This window comes from Amphiprion ocellaris, chromosome 16, assembly GCF_022539595.1.
Source record: "Amphiprion ocellaris isolate individual 3 ecotype Okinawa chromosome 16, ASM2253959v1, whole genome shotgun sequence".
Lineage (NCBI taxonomy): Eukaryota > Metazoa > Chordata > Actinopteri > Pomacentridae > Amphiprion > Amphiprion ocellaris.
In genome coordinates, this window is record NC_072781.1 from 16,589,866 (window position 1) to 16,602,477 (window position 12,612).

The window sequence follows — 12,612 nt, forward strand, 5'->3', positions numbered from 1 at the left end:
AGTCTGTCACAGACTATTTCTTGGCTCAGAGTAAACAGCAGTCTCCCCTTAGACCATGATCATAGACCGCCATTAAAATGTCCATCTTTACAACAGAAATAAACACGTTTATTACAGCCTAGTACAAAAACTACTTTGGTCTCTAATGCTATTTTTATGACAATTATACAGAGAGTACATTTTTACATTATACCTGTTTAAATGATATTAACATTGAATGCATAATTAAGTGTGTGGCCACTTTGTGACAGTTGGGTGCCCTTATAGGACATCTCCATGGCCCAGAGATGTTTGCATGGCCAACCTCAGCTTCACTTACGCTCAACCTCTTTGCTCAGGAGTTTGGAGAAGTCAGCTTCAGAACCACTGATGAGGAAACCTATGGGTGACTGTGACGAGTCTGTAACCTTCTGGAGTCTCTGCTTTTTGCCTTGCAGCACATCTTCAGACAGAGCCAAGCTAGCTGTTTTGCCTTGTGTCCAGTCACTAAACTACTCTAACCTGCTGCTGGCTGTAACTTCATATTTAAGGAACAGATATGAGAGTGCTATCAAACTTCTTATCTAACTGAAGAATTTACTTTAGGATTATTGTAATTTTTGAATCTTATCTTAACTCTGGATATAAAAAGCAAATAGGAATATTGCCCATATTTCTAACTGTCCCATTAAATATAAATATGACGTATAACTTTATAGATTTTCCAACAGTATCTGAAGGGTAGGGTGCTTCAGCTCGTCAATTTTTTTGAGCAACACTGTGCATCCAAACATTCAGCTATATCTGAAATCAGTAACTGAATACCAGAGGCCTACATGGGGCCTCCAGGGGCCACATTCACCCAGCGGTCAACAGGTCAGTGTGAAAGATGTCTTATTCCTTCTGGCCAAACAGGCATGTGTCATGGGTCATCAGGTATTGTGAGACTGTCATCTTTTAAGGATAACAAATTTTTGCCAAGGGGGAGGTTAAGGGAGTAACCTGTTCACCTCCTGTCACACACGGGTCGACTCATCGACCCCGATGGGGCGTCCGGACAGCTCTGAACATCTGCATTGCCAACAGGGTCACACGTTTTTAAGGAGATTTGAAATGCTTGTTTGATGTGACTTTGATCCTGAATGACAGTTTCAAGTTTGTTTACTCTTTCTCACCATTGGCAGAGGCACCCACGTGTTACAACACATCAGGTTGGAGGACAGGTCGGCTTCCCTCAAGATGTCCGTTCAGATCTGTAGCTGTGGGTCATTAATCTCCTCAATCCCTAGTCGGCCTGAGGAGAGTTCCAGTGTCAGAGCACAAAGCTTGCAATCAGGCCAAAGAGGCTGATGCAAAGAGCTATCCATACTGTCTCCACTGTGCTGCAGGGCTGCCGGCTATACCAGGCAAGCTTCAGTGGAAGCAGAAGCCACAGTATGTCGGGGATCAACCAGCTGGTGAGGCAGAAATGATGTGTGGAAATCTCTGAAGGCGTGCTGTGCTTTGGCAAAGATGTTTTCTGTGTCTAATTGTGTCCCTACAGGATGTAAAGTTTTATTAGTGGATTTACATTTCCGCATCTATATTTTGGCAAAATATCCTGTCATGTCACAAGTGATATGCAGACCCCTTCAGGAAAGGCCAGCATTCAACCCTCAGTGAGACCTGCTTACATAAGTTACCTGCTTATGCAAATAAACTCTGCAGGAGAAACTGCAAACTGGACACAGTGCTCAAATAAATGTTTGCATGTGGTTCAGAGCCAAAGATCTTGAGCCACAAAACCAATCCACGCACTTGTTGGTCTTAACACAGAGTCTGTGTTCACTTGTTTGAAATGCATACTGAACCATTCATCTATTCTTCTCCTTTGGGGTGTATTATAAGGTATTATCCAGAAAGTATTTCAGGAAACAGTGCAGCTATTTTCTCCTGAATATAAAAGCTGGAGATAAGACCAACAATATAAAGTGTTCTTTTACTGTGTGCAGTTCCATTCAGCTCAACTGGGCAGCAAAGCACTGTAACACCATGCACTTATTTCTCAGTAATTATATTTTAAGCAGCAACCTCTGCTGCAGCAGACTTGCCTTGTTGAGCCATGGAAATGTTTTGGCATAGGGGGAGAAGGAAAAACAGTCTGGTCTTTGTGCCTGTAGTAAAGTCACTGGATGAACTGTGGTCTGCCTTTTCCTCATGCAAGCAGCACCATGAATCTCTGTCTTACCTGACGTATAAAGCTAATAACTCTATCTCATCCAAATTAGGTCAGTGGATCCACCAATTTACAGGGCTTCCTCTGATGCCCCTGCAGATTTATGCACAACACTGTGTAGCATTTACATATCATTAAGCCTGCATGGCCTATATTAAAAGTTATAATGTGGTGATCAACAATATATTCTTCACTTCTGTTAACTGATTTTTACCCCAAGAGAGCCCTATAAAAAGTAGGTGTGAACATGTTGTGGGCTGGTTTATATGGTTTGTTACCGGACCCATCCCATCTTCACCTGTAAGCCAGCTGACATTCCTTCAAGTCAGTTGCCTTGCTTCTGAAAAAGTGTCTAAGTGTATCTTTTTAAATGTCAGTTCATCTTATATATCTATATATGTAGAGCTGCTTTGATTTGCTAATGTTTAGAACTGCCACAAACCTCCCTTGAGCCAACTTTTTAACTAGATTTCCTCTCGACAATCTTGTATCTTTAAATAGCTGTCAGCTACAAGGAAGTATAGAAAAATGTATTGCTGCGAAGGCCCTGCTCACCCAATATTATGGACAGACTGACCCAAAAAATGACAGGCAAGCCATTTACCTCTATACTGTGTGGACCCTTCATACAAGCAGTCCCTGTGTCTCTCGTTTAGTGACAGGGAGAGAGAAAGTGTGTAGACCTTTTTTTAAGCAGATCCTGTATTGGTCTCTTGACCTGGTGTATGTCCCCTCTGAAGAGAGGCTTTGTTGCCCCTCAGACAGCTCGTAGCCTTTAACACACACCTTCATAATAGTATCTGTGTCTGTGATTTTCCATTTGGAAAGTCGTGAGCTTTTAACCTCACATCCCAGGCTTTGCTCGAGACAGAGCGGGAGAGTAATCATCCTAAGTCTAATGATACAGTGGCCTACTGTGGCTGCACTGTGATCACCAGGCTTCACACGCACGAGCCAAAGCATACAGACGAGAGTTAAACTAATCTGGATGTCTACCTGTAATGCACGAACACTTGAGCGTTGCGCTGCGTACAATACATGCCTCTGCTTTGTGCTGAGCTTAGCAAACCTCATCTGTAACATTGCGTAAGTTTGCATTTTTCCACCAAAATAGAACACACATGTTTTCACAGTTACGGACTGACTGCACGATCCTGCTTTTCACACACACTTGCCTCATGTTGGCTGTTGCCAGTCACAAGTGTTTTGCGGTCTGAATCACCTGCTGAATGCAGGGTCTTGCGTGGCCTTTCACCTCTAAGCTTAGGAGCAGCGTAATCTCAGTAGCAGCTGTCCTTTACAGTGACTGCACAACATGCGGAGCTCACTTGCTGCCAGACGCTCTGATCTTCTCACTTTCACTGTAAGACGACGGCATTCCTCGCTGCTGCAGGCGTGAAGATCATTCATGAAACACACATTAACGATAATGGCATGACAAAGACTTGCATGGTAACATAGAGCACTATCAGTTATGAGAAGCTGCGTTGTGCTTCGAGGTTGGTGCACGATGCTTCCACCACCTAATATCACATTATCCACTTTAACCAGAACTCATACCACAGAGGCATCAGAAAACCTCTGTGTCACTGTGGGCTGCACACACAGGGATCACTGCAGAGCTGAGGCTGTGTCATGTGGCGTCGCTGGGTGAAGGAGGTGGTGAGTGAAGACTGGGTTTAGTGTTTGGTGCTGGACGGGTGACAGTTGGGGTCAGAGGTTCATTTTCCCCCTCGGCTCCGCCTCTCTCTCTCTCTCTCTCTGTCCGGACCGGCTTTCAGAGGCTGAAAGAAAAGGTTTGATGAGGACGACGCGGAAGCATCGAGGCATCTGGCAGCAGCAGCCCTTCCCTCCACATCCTGAGGGCCAGCAGAGCAGCTCTGTGGCAGCTAGAAGAAGGAAACAAGGTGCACACTGTGATCTAAACACAGGCTGAGGTGGAGGGGAGGGGGTGGTTCAGGTTACCCCTTCGGTAGGTGTGTCGCCACAGAGGACCTCACTGTGAAGGCTGGAAGAGGGGACACGTGACGCAATTGTACGTTTTCACAGAACGAAGGGATTTTGATCAATAACACTGGACCAGCATCTGTTGGTAAAATCCCCAAACTGTCTAATAAAAGTTTTGTTTCTGATTCTAACGCTGTAAGTCATACGAAAGGGTTCCGCACACTCTTGAAGTGCCAGATGCTCTCACGCTGACATCAGAGCACAATGAATTTGTCAGAGCACGCATTAGCTCACACTAACCTCAGGCCTCGGTTTACATTTGGACAAATGTTCTACATTTTGTCTAAGTGCAGACACGGTGGCAGGACTGAAGTCATCACCTCCACGACCTTTTCTAAATGGAAGTGATTAGTGAAAGTAGAACATGCCTCTGGAGAGAAGGTACCTGGGATTCATAATCATTGGTGCAGAGTTATGTGAAAAGTACAAAGAGATTTTTTGAATGGTTGGGATGATATAAATTGTTCCCAGACTGTATACAGTACAGCTTGTTCAGCAACAATCTCAGACTTTTGGAAATGGTTTCATCTTACTGTATCTATTAGTCAGTAACTCAATGGTAAGTTTAAAGAAATCTGGAAATTTAAGATGATGGATTATGTGTTTAAAGGTGAATGATTTAGTGGGAGAGAATACTTTTATCTATTTTTTTTTAACTTCCCTAGAATGTTCCAACTAGATTCGGATAAAAGTTGAACATATTTAATAACTTTAACCCTACAAACCCCAAATTCACAAAGAAATGCCACCACTACAGCATTTATCAGAGCATGAAACTGTAAAAGCAGAAAAAAATTTTGATTTTCAACAACATGATGTATGTGAATGTATTATGCAGGACATACAATTCTATATAGAATATTAGCCAAAAATAGACTTAAACCTGTGATATTTCAGGAGAAAATCCCTTTAATCTACATGTCTCACTTAAAAAATTGTTCAAAATAAATGATTTGCATCAGATCCTGTAAACACTAAAAATTCAGAGAAGCAACTACTGACTCAGTTACAAACAGCAATCTTGTGACAAAAATTCAGCAGCTTTTCCACTGAACTGCAGGCTGTGTTGAGACAGAGCACATCCGAAAAAAAGATTAAATGGATAATAAAACTTACTTGAGAAGTAAAATAAATGTAAAATGGTTCAAAGACAGTAAACAGAGGAGTAAGTTGTCAAATTGTTGGAAGATGCAATCAGCATGGGGAAATATCTTTCTATATCTTCTTCTATTGCAGTGAAAAATGAGTCCACAGTGAGTAAAAATGTGTCAGAAGAAGACACTCAGAATGTTTAAAGTTCAGAGCGTTGATCCTTATGTCATGTTGAAGTCTCGATTAAAAAGCTCCATATACCCGAGAGGCACTTTCACATGAGATATTTTTGTAAAATCACAGCAGAAAATTAAATCATTTGCAACAAAAATAAGTAAATGCCAAAGAGACAGCTTGCAATTTGAGACATGCATTTTTGTAGGTCTAGATTCTGCTGAGAGGCTTAAATTGTCTCTGTGTGAGTTGAGACTTAAGACTTAAAGTAATTGAAGTTAAATGGAAACCCTCTAAACATTACTGCCACCAGTTGTCTAGGTGACTGGACGTTTCCCAATTGGCTAGAATTTCCACCCAAAATCTCTATCTGCTTAGTAGTTAAGAAATAGATAGGATTACAGCTACAATCATTTGGACAGTGAGTGGTGAGGCATTAGTGACTGTGTCTAAGCTGGATTTAAAATGGACTGACCTGACGTCCCTGCTGGTGCATCACTGCAGTGTCTACAGGGAGCACGGCAGAGCAGAGACACTGTAGAGGACAGAAAGAATTCATGCCGAGACATCAAAATTCAGGCCATGGAAATAACGCTGAAGGGTATTCCTCTGAAGGTGGTGAATATTCCATGGAGGAACAATAACCTCAGTACTCTGCATACAGAGCCTCCTCTATCCGAACAAGGAGAAACCATCATTGGAATCTACCTGTTAGTGTTGGGTAAGTCGACCATCATCCACTGCATTATAATAAGAGTTGAAATGTAGTGTTTAGTTTTGTGTTTGCATGTTTTGTAATTGACATATTGTACTTGACCACGGGGTCCACGTCAAAATTCTTCACTGCACACTAAAGAATACTGAAACCCCCTACATGAATGATAATGAAATAGTATTCATGAACTACTAACAAAATTATTGAAATATTCTCAGTGTCAACCTTTCAAATTGTGTTTTCCTTTAAATCCCTACAATCAAAAATCAGCAATAACAAAACCAGCTGTTGTTCCTCGAGTTTCCAAAGACCAGTCCTCCGCTGACACAGGCAGCTAGGTTTGTGTGGGTGGCACTGTTTGTGTGTTGGTCCTTGCCAACTAATGCGGTGGAGGGATTTTGTGTAACAGTCAGACGAAGATATAAAAAGACAAAGGATTGTCTTGGCTTTTTACCAATATTGTCTGACTGCAGATTAAAACAAATTAACTCTGAACTTGTTGGGTCACTGTGTAGTTCTGGACCCGGTCAGAATCCAGAAACAGTCTCTAATTTTATGCTGTATTAATTTCAACTGTAATCTTCTATATTCTACTATACTATGCTCTGTTTTACTCTAATCCAGTCTAATGTATTGTGCACTACACTCTGCACTGTTAATGTGCTAATTTTCTATGCAATGCTATAGTGCTACACTGCTATCTAATTATGTAATTTACTCCACTATATGTATTAACTATACTGAAACATCATGTACTTTGTTGTGTACAGCCCCATTATTCTTAATTACTCTATTCTATTTCACTATAATATTCTATAAAATAATGTAGTAAACGTTTGTATATTTTACTCTACAATACACAAATGTACTACTATACTATACTATATTATACTATACTATACTATACTGTACTATACTATACTATACTGTACTATACTGTACTGTACTGTACTATACTATACTATACTATACTATACTATACTATACTATACTATACTATACTATACTATACTATACTATACTATACTATACTATACTATACTATACCATACTATACTATACTCACTGAATGTGCTGTTTCCCTCTCTGCAGGATGGCTGTCCTGGTTTGGAAACAGTTTAGTGATGTTTGTCTTGTACAGGCAGCGAGCCTCACTGCAACCTACAGATTTCCTCACTTTAAATCTTGCCATCTCTGATGCCAGCATCTCTATATTCGGCTACTCCAGAGGAATCCTAGAAATATTCAACATCTTCAAGGATGATGGGTATTTGATCACCTGGATCTGGACCTGCCAGGTAAAAGCCATGACGAGACAGTACTTTAGTTCAAACAATTACATTTAAAAGACATATTTGTTTGCTTATCAGTAATGTTCTGCATGCCCTATCAAATTTCCCACTAAATCTTAAATTGTAGTACAACTTGCAGTATAAAGAAGTAGTCAACATGCAGGAGTATTGACTTGAAATGGCCTGAAAGGGACAACTGTGCAGAGTTGCAAAATACGTGTGTGTGTGCTTCAACTCTCTTTGGCCAATCCCAATTAATAAAGTACATTAAAAGAATCTGTGCAAGTCTTACAGTGAAGTGAGTGTGCATGTGAGTGAGTGTGTATGTGGAAGGGATTATGCTAGTAGCCATGTGGATTGGAGGTTAAATCTGTAATAAGATTACCATTGTGTAGGCCTTTAAAAAGTTGGAAACTCTTCCAGCAGCATGGCACCTGTCAACAATCGGAGTAAAAATAAGAGCTGCAGGGTGAATTTTTGTGGCATAATTAAACTACGTGTTCTTGTGTTGCTGAATTATGACAAGTAGTTTGTATTAAATTAAAGGATGAGTTGTAATTTCAACGATGCGCTGTTCATTTTTATGTTTTCTCCTTGCTCAGCCTCAGCTTGAAATGGAATAGTTATCATAGTTTAGCTTGGAATTCATCCAGGGTATTTTTCTTGCTGGAGGCAAGCTGTGGTAGAAATCGTGATATCCGTGCTGCAGCTCTCTGAGGAATCATACGAAAACAAGCTGCTTCAACCAGAACATTTTCAGTCTCAGAAGCAGCTTAAACCTCAAAATCTGAGTGGAAGAGATACTGTAAATTTAGCTGTACTGCTCTCAGACTTCTGTACAAGCACTGAGATGATCTCATCTCTCAGATATTCAATCACTGGTGAAGACGGAATATTGGAATTGAAGTTTGCCCCTCTCATTTCACCTTCCCCTGAGAGAGGTGGGCTGAAAGAGGGGACGTCAGAAGGAAGTCAAGAAAGTAAGAAGTGACAGAAATAAAGGAGGGAAGGAACAGGAAGGTGAAGGAGGCAGACATGTGAGAAGCATTAGAAGATTACTGCATGGAGCATGATGGGACATGAATAGTTGCAAGCTGGGCCAGGTCCCTGTGTTTTGCACCCTATAGGACAGGACATTACTGAATATGATAGAAAATCATGGAACCGACTGAGAAAGGAATGTCAAGGTGTAAAAAAAGCCCTGATTTGAAGACTTTCCTTGTTCTATGATGCAATTTTACAACATCTTTTCCTGTGAGTCAAACTGCAAGATGAGCAATTTCAAGAAACCACTGCGTTACTCCTCCTGGTCCTAAATTCTTCTAAGAAACTGTACAATAGACTAGCTCTGAATTAGATGTCATGCTAGTGTAAATGTCAGTAGTCCAGTGATCTAAATGTGAGAAAGAAAAAAACGTGATGACTGCCTGTAATAGGATTAGGACTAAGGAAGATCAAGAGACCTTAACTGATCCATGTCACCTGGAAATGGCACAGCAGGGTGCTGGGTGTTGCACAGTTAAAACTCAGTAGCATAATTCTCTTTAAGAAGCTGTGATTAAAAGATCTTCCTAAACAATGGGCTGACCGCTACAAAGCTTCATGAATTACCGTATTAGGCAGTCATTCAACTTTTCAGCAGAAGCTGTTAGCGGCCGTGGCGAACGTTTCGATTTTAATTTCCCATTTGCTGATCCTGCAAATTTAAAAGCCTGCAGCACACATCAGAGGAAGAGCTCTAGGTCTGGAACATATTGGCCAAACGGAAAGAAGAGTCTTTCAACTGTAGTGTTTCTATCTGGTGAAGTCCAAAAGCAAACTCAGCAACTCAGCTCTGTTCCCTGAGGCTTCAGCGGCTGCCCAAAGCTGTCTGGAAGATGTAATGCCATGAATCACCAATCGTTTCTCCCTCTCTGTCTCCCTTCAGGTAGATGGATTCTTCACGTTGCTCTTCGGCCTCGCAAGCATCAACACCTTGACCGTTATCAGCGTCACCAGATACATCAAGGGATGTCATCCAAGCAAAGGTCAGATCTGCCCTCCTTGAGTTCAACTGAGGAAGCCTAACGAAAGCTTCAGACCAGCATTTCTGCCTTCCTCGCATTCCAGCAGGTCTTATCTGTCAGAAAAGTGTGTTTTTCGGTGCTAATGAAACTTTATTACTGACTTCAGCTGGGGAAATAACTACCACTTGTCTCCAGCAATTTCATTTACATTTCTCCAACATGTCATTAAGTTAATTTGAGGTGGCATTTTTCTATTTCGGGGTGTAACTGATGCTAAGGAATGTCTTAATTATATGGAAATTAGGTTGAGCAACTGTGTCTGTTGTCAGTGTGGGATAAGAGTGTTTACTGTGTGTGTGGTTGTTCATAAAACACAAGCTATATAAACCTGTGTGTGGGTATTTTACATTGGTGGTTTAAACTACGAACATTAGTGGTAAATGTGGGATATCAACAAAGTGTATTATGAGCCAGAGTACAGCTGTAACTGCTGCAAACTGTAACTGATGTTGCACTAGATAGAGAAATAAAAAAAAAAATGCAATCGGTTTTTGTTAGGTGCAAATGAAATTACAGTTTGACCCGTAAAATGTGTGGGTAAACCTGTGCTTGTAAACAGCTAGCAACCCATGGCAACAAAAGAATTGTTTATTGGCGCATATCGTCTGGAATATTGACATTATATATTTGAACACAGCTTAAAATAAAAGAATTTTTTTCTTCCCTTGAGTACAAAACTATGTGTACTTTGTCAACAGAGGTCCTTTTCAGTCGCAGATGTTTGCAAAGGCTGTTAATATAAGAAAAGACCTCATTGTTCAACAAATGTCACAAATCTGACATTCATAGCAGGTCAAGAATTCTGCATGTTGGAACCTCTCATTTTTTCTGTCTTGTGTTTGCCAGAACCATAACATTTAACCTTTTTAAATGGCAAACAATCCCACAATCCGTTCCATGACTTGGATTGCACTCATGTTACTATTCTTTGCTCTGTCTTTTTTCAGCTCAGTGCATCAGCATCAACACAATCGCTGTATCACTAATCTGCATTTGGACCGGAGCAATGTTTTGGTCTGTTGCCCCAGTGCTGGGCTGGGGCAGCTACACAGGTAAGCAAAAATATAGTAATACTTGATGCAATATCAACACGGAGCCATAATCTGACCTCTGTGTCTCGTGTTTCTCAGATCGCGGTTATGGCACCTGTGAGGTGGACTGGTCCAAAGCCAATTACTCCACCTTCTACAAGTCCTACATCATCTCCATCCTCATCTTCTGCTTTTTCATCCCGGTGATGATCATGCTCTTCTCCTACGTCTCCATCATCAACACAGTGAAAACCACTAATGCCATGTCAGCTGATGGTTTCCTCACCGCCCGCCAAAGGAAGTTGGAGAGAGATGTAACAAGGGTAGGCCCAAAGGAAAATAATCAAGTTTATTTCTGATGTTTTTATTACAAAGACCTGATTGGAAAAGTTAAATGGGTCTCATTAAAGCTCTGCATAAAAATGCCCTCTCAGTAATAAACCTCCTCTCACGTTACTCCAGTCCTGACAATTGTTTCCTCATGTCCCTCTCTAGATTTCCATTGTAGTTTGCACTGCTTTCATCATGGCCTGGTCACCATATGCAGTGGTGTCTATGTGGTCAGCGTGGGGCTTCCATGTGCCAAGCACAACCAGCATCATCACCCGTCTCTTTGCCAAGTCTGCCAGCTTCTACAACCCGCTCATCTACTTCGGCATGAGCTCCAAATTCCGCAAGGACGTCTCAGTGCTGCTGCCGTGCTCACGAGAGCACAAGGAGGTGGTACGTCTGCAGTACTTTCAGAACATCAAACCCAAGGCTGAGACCCCGCCCCCACCAGCATCACTTCCTATCCAGAAGCTGGAGGTGAAATTCGCAGCAGGAGAGATGAACCAGTGTAACCCTGACAGCGACTCAGGGGTCAACAGTCCTCCTCAGACTCCTCCATCCGACACTCAGGAGGTCTTCCACATTAACGTGCCCTCACACATCGAAACATCAGAGTACTGGTGTGACAGACTCTGAAGACTGTTATCGTTTCACTTGAACCAGTACTTGAATTAAAAAGAGAATCTGAGAGTATTTTTGTTAACAACCTGTGTGTGTAACCAATGTGAATAAATTATTTTCTGAAAGGACTTTTCCTGAGTGCATACAGTGGAGCACATCATAACTAATTTGCCTGAATCCTTTCAAAATATATCCAGCTGATGAAATGTGCAGTCAGAAAAGTACCGAGACAAGAGATGCACAGTCACATCTGGAAACACTGAACTGTCCTTAACTCAGCAGAGGCATGTAATGGCAAATGCCATTCTGCCATTTCCCCTGCTGCCCCTGAGGGCACTCATGCCATCAGATCTCCCATACATCCTGCAGACTCTGTCAAGTAGGACAAGAGCCAGTGTCTTCCTGTACAAATGGACCGTTATACATTTCTATTCAGTTAAGCATCATCGTGTCGGTGAACTAAAAGCGGACTGAAGCAGAGGTTTTTATTAAAGGAAGCAGAGTGGCTCTATTTTTACAGAAAACCGTGCTGTGTACAGGGTGCAGTGAATCGAGACAACTTTCTCACTGTTGAAAGAGAAATGAGTAACCCTGGAATAGCACCTGATCGCTTTTTTTTTCTTAGCGACATCAATGGGCAATTATCTACTTGAGCCATGAAGGTTTAATCTTAAAAAAGTTCCTGAGGTGGTTTCTGCAAAGACCATAATCACACGCACAATGAGCTCTTTTATAGCAACAGCTTGTGTGCCAGTCTGCAAAAACCATCCGAATCTAGAGGCTGACATAGGTCTGAGTAAGTGTTAGAAAAGGGTGAGGGGTTACTGTACATCACAACAACATGACAAAGCCCAAAGTGAAAGTGGCTTGATCTGCTCCCCAAACAGGTGTTGATTGGTTTATTTGGTGAAGGAGGAGAGATTACTGTGGTGAGAGATGGCTCATTCCTCCTGGCTGTTGTATTTCAGTCAAATAGTGAGTTGCAGGACAGATAACTAGAAATACAGCTCTGGTTTTCCTTCCTTACATAACAGCTTAAACTGCCAATGTGAAGCAAATATCGTTTATGTGCTAAAAACATGTGTTAGTT

The 12,612-nt window shown here is 41.5% G+C and overlaps 1 protein-coding gene across 1 annotated transcript; it reads left to right on the forward strand.

The window, feature by feature from the left end:
- Window positions 1-5,955: 5,955 nt before the first annotated feature.
- LOC111573745 (opsin-5-like) lies at window positions 5,956-11,650 on the forward strand. Its single transcript, XM_023278045.3, has 6 exons — window positions 5,956-6,188; window positions 7,275-7,480; window positions 9,402-9,501; window positions 10,488-10,592; window positions 10,671-10,894; window positions 11,067-11,650. The coding sequence occupies exons 1-6, from the start codon at window positions 6,050-6,052 to the stop codon at window positions 11,535-11,537; spliced, it is 1,245 nt and encodes a 414-aa protein (XP_023133813.2). The 5' UTR covers window positions 5,956-6,049; the 3' UTR covers window positions 11,538-11,650.
- Window positions 11,651-12,612: the final 962 nt, after the last annotated feature.

Bases quoted from the DNA above. Each gene is read 5' to 3' on its own strand.
- LOC111573745 (XM_023278045.3), top strand. From the start codon at position 6,050: ATGGAAATAACGCTGAAGGGTATTCCTCTGAAGGTGGTGAATATTCCA. The intron at 6,189-7,274 runs GTAAGTCGACCA...CCCTCTCTGCAG, and splicing joins AATCTACCTGTTAGTGTTGG to GATGGCTGTCCTGGTTTGGA. The intron at 10,593-10,670 runs GTAAGCAAAAAT...CGTGTTTCTCAG, and splicing joins GGGCTGGGGCAGCTACACAG to ATCGCGGTTATGGCACCTGT.